Raw genomic sequence first — 15352 nt, 5'->3', positions numbered from 1 at the left:
GAATGTTCCTGCAAAGGTTTCCTTTTTCTCCGCTTGATCAATTCTGCCACTGCTCTTTTATTTCCCCGTTGTATGGCTGGCACCCTGGTCTTCGTTGTCTCGCCGTCTGCTGCTCTTGCCTTGGACCTGTTCTTGTTCTCATAGACCTGTAGGATCGTCTTATTTCCTTGAGATCCTGTCAGGTGTTTGCTGGAAGTGTGTACTCGGGGCTTCAGGTGCTCCTTCTAGAATGCTCTTAACCGGATCCCAAAGATTCTGTCAGCTTGTGTTTCCATTTTCACTTGGTTCTAGGAATTTTAAATTTTCCTCCTTGATGTTTATTTCATTTTTGTTCCTTAAAAGAGTTATTGGTCATTAGTGGAGAAAAATCCATCTTTTAAAGAAGACAAGCTTAGGGGTTGGGGATTTAGCTCAGTGGTAGAGCGCTTGCCCAGGAAGCGCGAGGCCCTGGGTTCGGTCCCCAGCTCCGAAAAAAAAAAAAAAAAAAAAAAGAAGACAAGCTTACTATTGTTTTTCCTTCAGAATTGAAAGATGACGAGTAAAATATCACATGCTTGAAATTAAAGGAGATTCCCTTTTCTTTATTTTCTGAGATAGGGTCTCATCAGATAGTACTCCTGGCCTAGAACTTGCTACGTAGGTCAAGCTGGCCTTGAACTCACAGAGATCAGAGAGCCTCCGCCTTCTGAATGAAAGCTGACAAAAAAGGCCTCGCCCTTGGAGGATGTCAAACCCACAGAAGATTTGTAAACTGGATGACTGTGTCTAGAAACATGTGGACGCACATTTCCAGATGCCAGAATTTGAAGTATTTCCTATGTTTAATTACGTGAAGCAGCCCAGTCCCGTTGCTGAATTGCTGTCAGAAAATGACATTAAGCTGACTTTTAATTCTGTTTCTCAGAACTCTCCATCCTCGCTGCCCATTCTCGGCATGACAGCGTTGCAGGCCGCGTGAAGTCCCCAAACTGATTCACTCGCAAGTGTGAGAAGAAAGAAACCAAGGGGCAGATTGAAGGAAAGTAGGAAACGAAAACGTAGAACTTTTGTTTTACAGAGAGGAACACACATGTCGAAAAGTGAGAGATGAGAAAATAAAGGGTTTTGCGTTTCTGGGAAAGGGTTGTAAACTCATGAAAGGAAAAATCAAAGCTGACAGTTATGGAGAAGAGCACTGTAGAGAAAGTTGGTGTCCCAGCACTCAGGAGGCAGAGGCCGGTGGATTATTGTATGTTCAAGTTGGAGTCCAGCCTGGTCTACATAATAAGTTCCAGGCTAGCCAAGGTTACAAAGTGTGATCTGTCCAAAAAAAAAAGGGTTTCACCAATTGGATAGAGATCTGCTCCATGGCACGTGAGGACCCTGCCTTGAGGTAAAGATGCTCCTGCATTTGCAAGGTTCATCTTTTGTTTTGTTTTGTTGTTGTTTTGGGGTTTTTTGTTTGTTTGTTTGTTTGTTTGTTTGCTTTTTGTGGGTTTTTGTTTTTTGTTTTTTGTTTTTGTTTTGTTTTTGTTTTTGTTTTTGTTTTTTTGTTTTTTGTTTTGTTTTGTTTTGTTTTGTTTTGTTTTGTTTTTGACACAGAGTCTTTCTCTGTAGCCCTGGCTGTCCTGGAACTGGCTCACTATTCCAGACTGGCCTTGAACTCAGAGAGCTCTGCCTGCTTCTGCCTCCTGCAGGCTGGAATTACACAGCACACCACAACCACGCAGCACATCTGTTGTGGGGGTAGGGGGATATAGAAGTCCTGGGTAAGGGTGAGGTAGAGGGAGAAGTCCCCGGAGGCCTGGCATCTCACAGACTAACAGCAGTCTGTAGCCTCCAACAAGAGAGACAAGAGGAGATAGAGTTTTGATTGCTGGACACAAGAAGAATAGCTTCAGAGAACCGAGAGAAACAGTGACTTTGGGTAACGAGGATGAGACCTGCCCTCTAGTCCTTACAAACATGCTTGATATAGCAATAAAATGTGAAGTGAGATACCGGAAGAAATGGACTTCTCCGAGCATAAATTAATTATGCAAGTGAGGAGTTAGCCAAGCGTAGGCATGAGCCTTTGATCCCAGAACTTGGGAGGTGGAGGCAGATGTAGGTCTGTGAGTTCAAGGCCAGCCTGGGCGACACAGCCAGTTTCAGGCTAATGCCTGGGTACATAGTGAGATGCTGTCTCAAAGTGAAATAGATGAGGGATAATATTGGTTGAGAGGAATAACTTCCTTCTCAGAAGTTTTCAGCACTTGTTGTCTCGGTCTCTGGCACTGTCCCCGGTACTGTGGATATAAAGATGAAGGGAGGAAGTAGTTAACTGTCAGCTGCAGAACTTAGTGTGGCCCTTAGCATAGCATTCTTACTGTCCTTTTACCTCCTGCTCTGTTTGTACCGTGACCCGAAGGCACAGAAGCCATACATACATTGCCACTGTAAGGGGAACTGTCCTCCTCCCTCTTTTCCTCCTCCTCCTTCCCCTCCTTCTCCTCTCCCCTCCTCCTTTCTCTCCCCCCACTTCCTTTTCTTCCCCTCCACTCACTTCTGTTTCTTGCACTTGTAGTTTTGAATCTGGTCTATTCCGCTTAACATAATGATTTACATTTTCATTTTCCTCCAAAGGTTTGGTTTACCTTCCCCCCTCTTTCTCCTATGTGTATGATATCTGTCTGTCTGTCTGTCTGTCTGTGAGTATTGATGTGCCAGGGTGCTAGAATGAAGATCAAAGATCCTGGTTCTTTATCGTGTGTGAGATACTGTCTGGGTTTTGTTTGTTTGTTTGTTGTTATTTTTGCTGCTGTGTACACTAGGCTAGCTTCCGAAGACTCTCTTTCCTCCACACCCCACAACTCCTTGAAAGAGCAATGGGATTCCAGATGCCTGCTCTTTTTGCCTTGCTTCGTGGGTTCTGAGGATTCCAGCTCAAGCCCTTACACTTGTGTGGTGGGAGTGTAGCCACTGAGCCGTCTCCCTAGCCCTTTAGTTCCTTGTTCCTTTGTGCTGTTCCACCAGTTCAAAGCCATCTCTCATTCTTTCAACAAGCGCATACTGACTCTTGTGCTAGGCAGAGACGAGCGAAGATGTTCCCTAAGAGGACAGCAATGGACTCCCCTTCTTCCCTTGTGTTTCTTCAAGCTCTGATGCGGTCACGGCCCGTGTGGCTTCCTGAGATTCCTTCCCCTGGGAAGGCAGTTATAATCACTTTTGCTCTTGGTTTTGTGGACTTCTCCCTCCAGATTAGGAGTGCTTTCACGGGGATCCTGTTTTACCCATTTCTGCCTTCCCCGTTACCTGTTAGCAGGATGCTCACCATAAGATAGACCCCACCAACAGTGCAATAAACACGCCGGGTGTCATGATGCACTTTTAATCCCAGCACTCGGAAGGCAAATTCGGGTGGAACTCTTGAGTTTGAGGCCAGCCTGGTCCTACAGAGCAAAGGACAGACCATGCCAGAGGTACATACTGAAGCCCTGGTTTTTAGAAAAAGGAAAGAAGGAAAGAAGGAAGGAAAGAAGGAAAGAAAGAAGGAAGGAAGGAAGGAAGGAAGGAAGGGGAGGGAGGGGAGGAAGGAAGGAACAGGATACAGAAAGGTAGACTTAGGCTCCCTGGCAGGATGTGTACAATAAAGAAACTCTTGTTTAATGTTAAATGGGGGACTATGGGCCAAGCCACCCAGACGGAGGCTTTCAGAATGCTCTTGGGAGAGTCACTTGTTTAAATGTGTTGCGGCTTTGTTTATTTCTCATGTAAACTCCAAATGGGCTCCTAGTAGTTCAGCCGTCGGTGGTCAGACCTAAGGCAAGCATCCTGAGGTCATTCTCTGCAGATGGGTGGAATGTCAAAGACCCTGTAGGATTTGCCGAATGTCAGCCATCTGGAGTTCTGACGATCAGAGGGGGCAGATGTCTCAGAGAGCACAGGCTCCTTCCCACAGAGCAGCAGTGACTGGGCCATAGTCATACAGCCATGAGAGCGACTCAGCAGTCCGCTGTGTTTCCAGTCATCCTTCTCTCTGTGGAGTCTCCAGAAAGTGAGGGAGCAAGCCTTCTTCCTCTCAGCCCCCCCATTTCCAATCCTTTTCCTTCTGCTTCTGGATATGGATGCAAAGGCACCGAGAACCCTCGTGGAATCCCTTGCCAATACACATGTTAAAACTTAGTTTCTACCTGTGCAATTGGAAGATAAAGAAACCTTTAATAGGTGGGGCTCTAGTGGGAGGGTAACCCGGTTCTGACATTGAATAGGAAGGGATCATGCCAGTCTCTTGCAGCCCCACCCCACCCCAACCCTACCCCCAGCACACACTCCTGCCACGTGATGGCATGTACCATGTCATGACACAGTCAAAAGGACCTTCGTTGTGTAAGAAGAGGCTGCTGGATTTGGGACCTCCAGCCTCCAAAACTGTGAGCTTAGTAAACCTCTTTTCCTTATAAATTACCCAGCCCTGGAGATTTTGTTACAGCAACAGAAAATGAATTCAGATAGCCTCAAAGATAATTTATTACATCTACACCCCGTGACTCTTGGCACCTCCCATATCAAGATATAGCAGCAGTAGTCTATGTTGTTCTTACCTTACAGCTAAGGTGAACAATAGCACTGTGACATTTATGTATCACTATCCATGTACACATATTTTTAAATTCTTTTGGGTAAATATCAAGAGTGAAGTTTCTGAGTTATATTATACATATATTTTTTTTCTGAAACAGGGTCTTAATATTGTAGACTGGCCAAATACTTTTTTGAAGAACTTTCTCTCTCTCTGTATGTAATCCTGGCTGTCCTGGACCTTACTATGTAGACCAGGCTGCCCTCGAACTCATAGAGATCTTCTGCTTCTGCTGAAATCAAAGAAGCCCAGTCCCCAAACAAAAACAGAAAGCGGTCTGTAATATCTTATGTTCTTACCTGGAAGGTGTGCGGTTTCTGATCTTTCAAATGTTCTTACCAACACGTTATGGCTATTACCAATGGGAGCAAATTCCATCACATAGATTTGGTTTGCCTTTCCTTAGTAAGTGCTGAGTGTCATTTCATGTGTTTATTAGCCACCGGGGTGTGTGTGTGTGCACGTGTGTGTGTGTGCGTGTGTGTGTAAATTTATTTTGAGAAGTGACTGTTCAAATCCTTCGTTCCACCCCGAGACAGGAAATGTACAACTATGTGGCCACAGCTGGTCTAGGGCTTGCTATGTAGGTCAGGCTGGACTTGAACTCACAGAGAACCTGGTAGTGCCGTCTGAATGCTGGGGGTTAAAGGTGGAAGTCTCCACTCCTAGCAAAGCCCTTTAGCTCTTCCTCTTCCTCTTCTTCTTTTAAAGAATTATTCATTTATTCTATGTATAATGAGTACACACTGTAGCTGTCTTCAGACACACAAGAAGAGGGCATCAGATCCCATTACAGATGGTTGTGAGCCACCATGTGGTTGTGGGGAATTGAACTCAGGATCTCTGGAAGAGCAGCCAGTGCTCTTAACTGCTGAGCCATCTCTCCAGCCCCAGTTATTCTTCTTTTCAATTATTTTTTTAAAAAGGACTTGAGGGGTTGGGGATTTAGCTCAGTGGTAGAGTGCTTGCCTAGCAAGCACAAGGCCCTGGGTTCGGTCCCCAGCTCCGAAAAAAAAAAAAAAAAAAAGAAAAAAAATTCCACAAATAATGACTTGAAGAAAAAGATGTATGTATTTATTTTACCTATGTGAGTACATTGTCACTCTCTTCAGACACACCAGGAGAGGACGTTGGATCCTATCACAGATGGTTGTGAGCTACCACAGGAATGACACAGACTTTTCAGGTCTTTGCTTTTTCTTTTACTGCCGAGCATGCGATCAATTAGAACAGAGGGGAAAAAAAAATATATATATATATATATACACAGACAAGGGAGAATCTAGGAGGAAGTTATTGCCATGACCTGATTAAAAGCGACTGTGGTCATTTCTCAATTTCGGAAGAGTGGGGGGTGGGGGCAGACACACTCACACACACACACACACACACACACACACACACGAGCGGGGGTTGGGGGGCAGGTGTACATGCGTGCTGGGTTTTGAATTTTCTGGAATCAGATTCGGAGAAAGGGTTGGAGATGCAGGGTGTTTACTGGAGGAGGAGGCAGGATGGAGTTAAGGAAAAAGTCAAATTGCCTTTTGATCCCACACAGGCCCAGACAGCCTGGCAGGGAACTCTGGAGTAATTGGGCACAGCTGAATGTTTATGCCTCTGCCTTATCCAGTCACAGGAGGAGGGCAGTCACAGGACAGACATACCCTGTGCTGACTGTTCTCTTAGCTAAGGTGGTCACTTGGGAACTGAAGTAACTTGGGGTCCCCTGCTGGATGGACTCCCTGAATGGCAAGCCCCTCTGGAGGTTGAGCTAAGTGGGTATACCTCTGTGCCTCCCACAGAGGAAAAGGAAGGGCAGGAAGGAGAGAACGGATATGATAGCTTTTGTATTTTGTAGAGGAAAGTAAGTCAATAGAGCTTACCACCGAGGTCGCTTCATTGATACTGTGCGGATGTATTCCTTTTACCCACGGACAGCTATTAAATCACAGGAGAGAGGAAAAAGAAGGTAATTTCTCCTATGTTGATTCTGAATAGCCTCAAGATATTAAGATGTCCAAGGGGAACTGGGTACAATAGGCATTCTTATAATCCACAGCTTGGGGGTGCTGAGGAAGAAGGATCACGGGTTCAAGGCCAGCCTGGCCTACATAGTAACACCCAGTCTAAAACAAACAATACATGAAAGGAGCCAGGGCAGGGCGGAGGACGGTGTTCAGTGCCAGGAGCCTGCTAGCCTTTGTAAAGCCTTGCAGCCTTGGTCCCCTGGGGAAAATTAGTGCTAATGTGGGATTTGTAGCAATGGCCTCAGCTGTATTCCTGAATCATACATGTATTATTCTCCTTGTATTGGTTTTACCTAACACCCGTAAGGTCTGTTTGAGGTAGGTGTCTTTGTTCATCCTTCTTGTATATTTTATTATTCCTTTTGTGCATGAAGGGAGTAAACATTTGGAGACACTAAGTACCTGGCTCCAAGATTTAAAGTTTTTTTTTTCTATTTTTCGGAGGTGGGGACCGAACCCAGGGCCTTGCGCTTGCTAGGCAAGCGCTCTACCACTGAGCTAAATCCCCAACACCTGGCTCCAAGATTTAAAACTGAAGTCTCATTTTAAATGTTCTTAAACCCAGGGTGGTACACGCCTTTAGTCTCAGCCCTCAAGAGGCAGAAGCAGGTGGGTTTCTGAGTTCGAGGCCAGCCTGGTCTACAGAGCAAGTTCTAGGACAGCTAGGGCTATACGGAGAAACTCTACCGGGAACGCCCCCCCCCCACAAAAATGTTTTTAAAATTAAAAAAAAAATGTAGTGCATGTGTGCCTCTCTGCGTGTGTGTTGCCAGTGCTCCAGGAGGCCAGAAGAGGGCGCCAGATCCCTTGGCACTAGGCAGTTCTAAGCCTGACATGGGTGCTGGCAATCCAACTCTGATCTTTTTTGTTTTTAACATCTTTTTCATTTATTATATATAAGTACACTGTCGCTGTCTTCATGCACACCAGAAGAGGGCATTGGATCCCATTACAGATGGCTGCGAGCCACCATGTGGTTGCTGGGAATTGAACTCAGGACCTCTGGAAGAGCAGACAGTGCTCTTAACCACTGAGCCATCTCTCCAGCCCAACTCTGGTCTTTTGTAAGAGCAGCAAGCTTTCTTTTTTTTTTCTTTTTTTTTTCTTTTTTTCAGAGCTGGGGACCGAACCCAGGGCCTTGCGCTTGCTAGGCAAGCGCTCTACCACTGAGCTAAATCCCCAACCCCAGCAGCAAGCTTTCTTAACTATTGAGTCATCTCTCCAGCCCTGAATACGTGCTCTTAAATATTAAATTGTATTGTTTCTTCACAGAGAACACCAGAAGTAGATATTTAAAATCCTGCAAGTCAAAGCACAGCCAAAAAGGGGTGGAGGGGGCATTTTAAGGAAAACACATCTCCAAGGTGAACGGAGCAAAGGGTTGAGAATGTTCCAGAACAGTTTGTATGAATCACAGAGCAGTGTAAAGAGAGTCTCCAGCTCACAGAGTCAAACGAGGCACACACCACAGCTAATGGTGCCAGCCTACTGGGGACCTGTGAACACTTCATAGAGAGACCACCCTGCCTCTGGTTACCAAGTGACTGACAGATGAGGAAACAGAGCAAAGGGTATAGGCTATACTTTTTTCAGAAGTTTTAATAAAATAGAGGACATAATTACACTTTTTACATAAATAAGAAATTTTAATATTTAATTATTAATTAACTGCTTCCAATATTAATTAATCTTACAACTGTGACATTTCTATGGTTCTTTCTTCCCTATCATACCAGTGTCCCTTCCCAAGTTGGACACACCTGGATACATTAAATGTTTTATTTTGGTGACAGACAATTCCTTTTATTTTAGTTAGATGTTTTGAATGCCTACAGTAAATCTGCCCATTCCGGGAGGTCGCAGACCTCCTGGCCTCCCCCCAAGTCTATGATCTCATTTTCACAGATAAACACCCACTTCTCAGACCAGCTACCCAAAGCATGCATGTTCTCGAGTCCTTTGCAAACCGGTTATTTTGTCTACATAACCTCCTCATATCCCTTCCTCACATTCTTCGTAGGCAGATGCTGGAGCTGTTGCTCTAACCTCCTGAGATATGGTGGCCCGCTGGGGGAGTCTGTTTGGCTTCATTTGACCTTCCCATACCAGCTCCCACCAGTCCAGCCCTTTCTCTGAGGAACCTGGAGAAAAATTAGCAACGCCGTCCACCCGTGCACAGGAAGATGCCCACGGCCACACCAGCGATTATGAAACAGCCCATCAGGATACCCAGGACCAGTGAAGTATAAGAGCGGCCTGTTTGGCTCCCTGCAGAACAGACAGAGAGTGAGTTTAAAACCATATTCCTAAAGTTTGGGTTGAAGCCCAAGGCATCTATATGTTCAAAGGAAGTCACCCAGTGACTTAAGCTTTGTGGGTGTATCCTCTCCTGAATCTCCAGCCCCCTCCTTTTGTTGCTCACGGGGTCCCTCGTGTCCCTTCATTTGCCTGGAAGTCACCCCTTCCCCAACACACACGTGGGGCCAGAATCCCCTCACACCTTTGGTGTTTTGCGTGGTGATGTGGTTCTCCAGGTACTGCACACAGGTGTCCTGCAGAAATTCCTGCAGTTCATACCGAGTCCGATTGTAGGTATTGAGTTGCTTCAGGGTGAAGTTGATGGCTTCGGAGGGCTCCTGGGAGCCTGTCACCCATATGGCAGTCTTTGGCTGGAAACTTACGAAGGCACTTCCATTCACAGCCACATCAAAGAAGACATGGGGTTCAGAGCCCTCCTCTGGCGGCAGCTCACAGCCCACGGAGCAGCTAACAGTCAGAGGAACTATGGAGAGGGGGAGAGACAGCTCTGTGTTTGCTTGAGACGGTGCCAGGTGTTGGGGGACGTTCACCAGGGGCAAAGGGACTGTGGAAGGGAGAAGGAAGGGCTGCCGAGGACAGAGGAGAAGGTCTGTCTGGAAAGTGCTGGGGTTAGATTGTTGGAGCCTGTGTAAAAAGGAGCCACGAAGAAAGCACAGGACTGTGGGAGAAAGGAGCAGAGAAGGCGTGGTGTCCTGGACAAGAGACAAGAGATCCAGTTGTTGACAGGAACTGGGGTTGTGAGAGAGCTATGGACAGACCCACCAACATCTATGAGAAGAGGTGATCAGAGGCTACGGGCAAAGTGCTTCAGGCTGTATGAAGGGAAGGGTAGGGCCCTATGAGGGAAAGGAGTTGGCAGAACTTTCAGTGAAATTTTGGGGGTCAGAGGAGATGAGGGACAGGGTCCCAAAGCAGGTCTGCTCCAAGAGGCCACACCGACCCCAAAAAGTATCTGATCAATTGATCTGTTTCTATCTATCTATCTATCTATCTATCTATCTATCTATCTATCTATCTACCTACCTACCTACCTACCTGTCATCCATTACTTAGAGGCTTCTTACAGTTAGGATATCGCTTTTCTCTCACAGAACAATCTCCACGGGTCAGAGCCCCACAGACCACGCCCACCCCACTCCCTCACAAAAATCCTGCTGCCTAGAACCTTAGCCTTAGTGCCCAAGCTTTGCCACAAGCCTCCTCAGGCCCTCTTATCCTCCATAGCCCCCACCAGCCTCAACCAGGCGCCCCAACTCACAGACCACGTCGTTCTTGCGCTCGCGATAGATCAACTGCACCAGGCTGTTGAACTGGGACAGGTAGATCTTCAGGCCACTCTCTGTGCGCGCCCAGCTATCCGGATCCTGCCAGTCCTGGAGCTGGAGAATGGTGACGTTGTTGCTCGGGCCTTCCAGCGTGTGTGTCAGGAGTTTTCCCAGAGAGGCGTTGCCCTGATGCCTCCCGTGATAGGGGTCTGGGAAGTAGGAGATCTGGAGCATGTGCAGGCTTTGGGAGCCTGAGGGCAGAGTCAGCGCGTCAGGACCGCCAGCGAGGAGAGCGGTAGCTGACAGCCGGAGATAATAACCCCCTACCCAGAGGCCTGCCGCCCACTTCTCGATCCTATAAAGCGCTCGCCCACCTGCCCTTCCATTTGATGCTTACAATAACTTCTCCAGGAAGGGGGTGTTATTATGTTTGCTTTACAGATGAGGAAACTGAGGTCTGCAATCGGAAAAGGCTTTTCTCCGTGCTTTCCAGTCCACACCGTCAGCCTGTCAAACTCTGGCCTCTAATAAGGTCCCAACTCCAGTCCCTGTGTCCTCTCCTGTCATCCCCTGGAGGGCCACATTCCTCAATTTCATCCTTTTGCTTTCTTTTTCTTTTTTCTTTTTTTCGGAGCTGGGGACCGAACCCAGGGCCTTGGGCTTGCTAGGCAAGCACTCTACTACTGAGCTAAATCCTCAACCCCTTGCTTTGTTTTTCGAGACAGGATTACTTGGTGTAGCCCCAGCTATCCCGGAGCCGGTTTTGTAGACTAGAATGGCCTCCAATTCAGGGATCTGCGTGTTGCTGCTGAAATTAAAATTGTGCCCCGCCACACTGGGCTTAGTTTCATCCCTTCTTACTGGATCTTCATCTGACCCAAAACCCTCAAACCCCTCCTGGGATGTGCCCTACCCCTCCCACATAATAACAGCTACTACCCATGAAGTGATTGTTACACTCTAGGCACTGTTGTACACACATTATTAACGTATGTATGCCTTCCTCCTAACGCTTTAACATGGTAGCTACTATTATTAACCTCTTGTGTATGGGAATCTGAGGCCAAGATAGTAAGGCAAACCACAATTTGAATCCTGGTAGCTGAAGTCAACCCGCCTGCCTATCTGAAGTCATTGCCTCCCCATAGGACATCTGTCCACAGGACAGATCTCAGGGTCTGGCCCCAGCTTGAGATCCACAGCAAGTTTCATTTTCTGATGAATCTCCGTGTTCAGTTTTACCAAATGGCTTGGAGTTCCTCATGCCAACTTTCGGCCACCATGTGAAGAGCTTGTCCGGGTTACTCTGCTGCCTTTGCTCTGCGTGGCAAATCTCTATGGAAGCTGGGTTTGATTATCTGTCTTCAATGCCCAGGAAAGGGCCTTGGCCATGTTGACATTGTAACTCCCTCCTACCTCCCACCCTGTTGAGTTTGAGAAGTTGCTTTCTGTGTTTGCAAGTGTGGATATGTCAGTAACCTTAGCAATGACCTTTAACTGTCCTGTGACCAGGTTTTCCCCTCTGTAACATCAATATGAAAATATTGCTCACCACGGATAAACGAGTCAATGTGTGTATAAAGTACAGTAGGCGCTCTAAATTCTGTCTCTCTGAGGGAGAGACAGAGGCTATAGGAAGTGGGGTGGGGGGGTGGGGTGGGGGGCGGGGGGCGGGGGGAGAGCTGGGCATCAACAGTGTCTGGTGATAATTCCCCCTCTCTGTTTAAGAGCTTCCTGCAGCCTGATCTTCTGACCCTGGCTCTTGGCCTCCCTTCTCCCACCTTACCTGCCCTCACCCCCTCATCTCAACCCCCAAACTTGTCTCTGCTTTCCTAGTGTCTCCCTATTCTGTCCATCTCTTCCTATCTTCCCTAGACTGACACTACTCTCCCTGTCGCCTCACCTCATTCTTACTCTACAGGTCCCTTCCAACAGCCTCCCCCAAGCCTTCTCTGCAGAGTTAACTGAACGTCCTCACCCTGTCTTTGAAATATGAGCCAAAGCCAGCAGCTGTGGACATCCAAGCTGTGTGGGTTAGAAGTCATGTCAAAGTTCCCCAATACACCAAGTCCCCAGAACACCCCCCAAGAAGGAGCCGTGACCCTAACTCACCATCGGAGTTACAAAAGGCGCAGCCAAGCAGCAGCAGCAGCAGCAGCAGCGACAGAAACTTCGTCAACATCCTGGAGCTGAAGTTCTGGGTCCCACCTGGGTCCGGGCAGGCTCGGGCTCCTGAGGTTGCTGATTAGGAAAGAGAAGGGCGGCTGTCCGGGAAGGGCGGGAGGGAGAGGGAAGGGTGGAAAGAGACCAGTGAATGCGTGGAGGAAGAGGGAGTCGGGCTTTTAAAGTGTTGCTTCGCTCTGTCTCATTTCCTACTAGGGGGCCGGCTCGCCTCGGCCCCTCCCAGCCGCGGGCCCTCCTGCCTGGACCTGCCCGTTTCTCCTCCCGCTGCTGGCTTCCGAGGCTAGAGGAAGAGCGGAAAAGGGGGAGAAAGGCTTGGTGAGAAGTCCGGTCGCCGCTGAGTCAGGGGGTGGGGCGTCTGCTTTCGATGTTGCCAACTCAGAGAATGTAGAGATGACGGGGAAACTGAGGTCCAGAGAGATGTAGGGATTTGCCCAAAGTTTGTACTTCGTGATGACGCCAGATCCAGGAATAGAATTTAGCTTTCCAGGACTGCTGCCTACATTTTATTAGAAGTTTAAGTACACAGGATTACCCAATTGGAGGAGAGGGGTTCTCAGAAATATGTAGCAGAGATTTGGGAACGATCTAGAGAAATCTCAGCATCGAGCAGGTCATAGTCATTTGGTGGCAATGACGTCACAGATTAGTATGTTTTTAAAAAATTTAGTAGGACAGAATAAGAAACCTGGTGCATTATTCTTAGTAAGCAATATTTCCTGAAATATGTGTTCACTTATATAAGGGCGTTTTGCTTTGTGCGTTTTCTTCTTATTTTTTTAAAAAGCGGGATCTCACTCTATCAGGCTGGCTTTGAACTCACAGAGCTCCAACTGCCTCCTGAGTGCTGGGATTAAAGTTATTAGCCACCATGCCCAGTCTTATGCATTTTTAAGTTGGTATGTACAGTAATGGGTTTCATTATGGCATTTTTTTCATACATTATGTCATTCTCCTGAAAGAATAAAGATTTTAAACTATCCCCCACTGACCCTGCTGTGAGGACAAGTGCACCTCACAAAAGAATAACATAACATGTTATGGAGAAGTAGTCCAGCCATAGACCACCTGGCCTCGATAAGGCCTGGCTCAGCATAAACCATCCTGCCTCGATAAGGAAGGCCTGGCTGAACATAAGCCATCTGGCCTCGATAAGGCCTGACTTACCAGTCCTGAGAAAAAAGAGTTGGGGTCAGCTCATCCAAGAGGCAGGGTGGCCTGAAGTTAGATCATGTGCGCCAATGTAAACAAACCAGTGAAATTGCTTTGCTTTGTGTGACTGTTGCCAACTACCTATGTAGTTTTCCCTATAAATGCCTTCCCCTAGTTGGGCTTGGGTCGACTCCTCTGTCTCCTGTGTGAGATACGTGTTGTCCCCAGAGCTCTGGTTCCTCAAATACACCTCTTGTTCATTACATCAAGACCAGTTTCTCTTGAGTTCTTGGGGTTTGCGTCGTCTTGAGATTTGAGTGGGGGTCTTCCCCACCCCACTGGTCTTTCATTTGGGGGCTCGTCCAGGATCTCATGACCACTCACAACTCCAAAGACCTTCTTGGAGGTAAGGGGGATCCCCAATTGTGTCTGAGTGTGTGGCCGCTGTCTGTGTCTGTTTCTGTTCTGGTTCTGGTTAGTATCTGAAAAGCGCTTTGGTTTTGCAGCTGCTTTCTGGAGCTGTGCGGAGGACCACAAACTGCAGCCCTGGGGGACGCTTCAGGGCAGCAGGAGAGCCAGGGACGCTTGGTGGTCTCCTAATGGGTAGAAGACAATAGTGTGTTCCTCTTGGAAGAGAAACTTCAAAGACGTCTTCTCTCTGAAACTGCCTTTGGCTGGTGCCTGGGACTAGGCATGGCAGTTGTTGTCTGGATATTGTGATCTCTTTGTGTTGTCTGTGGTTTGTTTGTTTAGTGTTTTTTGTGACGATGGGACAGACAGTAATGACTCCCTTAAGCCTGACGCTAGATCATTGGACTGAAGTTAGGGACAGAGCACATAATATGTCAGTTGAAGTTAAGAAGAGAAAGTGACAGACTTTCTGCACCTCTGAGTGGCCGATTTTTGCTGCTCCCCCCCCCCCCGCCCCCAGGCTCTTTTGACCTGACTGTGATTATTCTTTTTTTTTGTTTGTTTGTTTTTTTTGTTCTTTTTTTTCCGGAGCTGGGGACCGAACCCAGGGCCTTGCGCTTCCTAGGTAAGTGCTCTACCACTGAGCTAAATCCCCAGCCCCTGACTGTGATTCTTGATGTTAAAGCTATTGTTTTTCAGGAAAAGCCAGGAGCGCACCGGACCAACAATCTTGCATCTCGGTCTGGCAAAACCTGGTTCAAAATCCTCAATACCCTCTGCTCCTCCTGAATGGCCAGCTCCTCCCTGGTATCCCCCATTTCCTCCCCAGCAGCCTCTAATCTCTGCTCCCCTGGAAGAAGAAGCAGGGAGTGGGTGTCCGGCTACAGGTACCCGAAGCTGCAGGGCTCGGAGCCCCACAGAGCCTGACTCCACAGTAGCCATGCCTTTGCGCACTTATGGTGTACCCAACCTCCTGAATCCTCTGCTCCTCTGGAGGCAGACACTTCTGATCCGGCCCAGGGGATGCGAAGTCGGTGAGCACTCACCCCTGACTCCTCTACTGGCCCGATTCTTGTTTTTCCCTTGTGAGCTTATAGGCCTCCCCCGGGTCCGGGCAAGGGGATGCAGCCCCTTCAGTATTGGCCTTTCTCCTCCTCTGATCTTTATAACTGGAAACTTAATTACGGAACTATTTGTTCTGTTCGTTAAAGAGTTTTACTTGGTCCTCTTGGTGCTTAACTTAGAAGTTAAAAATAATTTGCTTGAGAAAAATTGTTTTCTGCCAGGGAGTTTTATCTTTCTCTCTTAGCCTCCTCCCCAAGGAGAGATGCCCCTCCCTTTGCTCCCCTTGTCCAGTCTAGCTGCTGTTAACAGTTGTGTATGAAGGACTCCAGGTT

The 15352-nt window shown here is 47.6% G+C and overlaps 1 protein-coding gene across 1 annotated transcript; it reads right to left on the bottom strand.

Annotated features, from left to right (window-relative positions):
- Nucleotides 1-8252: 8252 nt before the first annotated feature.
- Nucleotides 8253-12520, bottom strand: Procr (protein C receptor). The gene is made up of 4 exons (NM_001025733.2): nucleotides 12324-12520; nucleotides 10205-10462; nucleotides 9128-9409; nucleotides 8253-8895 (listed from the first exon to the last, which is right to left on the bottom strand). Exons 1-4 carry the CDS (start codon nucleotides 12391-12393, stop codon nucleotides 8780-8782), a joined length of 726 nt encoding a protein of 241 aa, NP_001020904.1. The 5' UTR covers nucleotides 12394-12520; the 3' UTR covers nucleotides 8253-8779.
- Nucleotides 12521-15352: the final 2832 nt, after the last annotated feature.

The sequence above is a fragment of the Rattus norvegicus genome, chromosome 3, assembly GCF_036323735.1.
Source record: "Rattus norvegicus strain BN/NHsdMcwi chromosome 3, GRCr8, whole genome shotgun sequence".
Classification (NCBI taxonomy): Eukaryota; Metazoa; Chordata; class Mammalia; order Rodentia; family Muridae; genus Rattus; species Rattus norvegicus.
The sequence above is the reverse complement of the archived record's forward strand: the minus strand, read 5'-3'. Positions and strand labels throughout refer to the sequence as shown.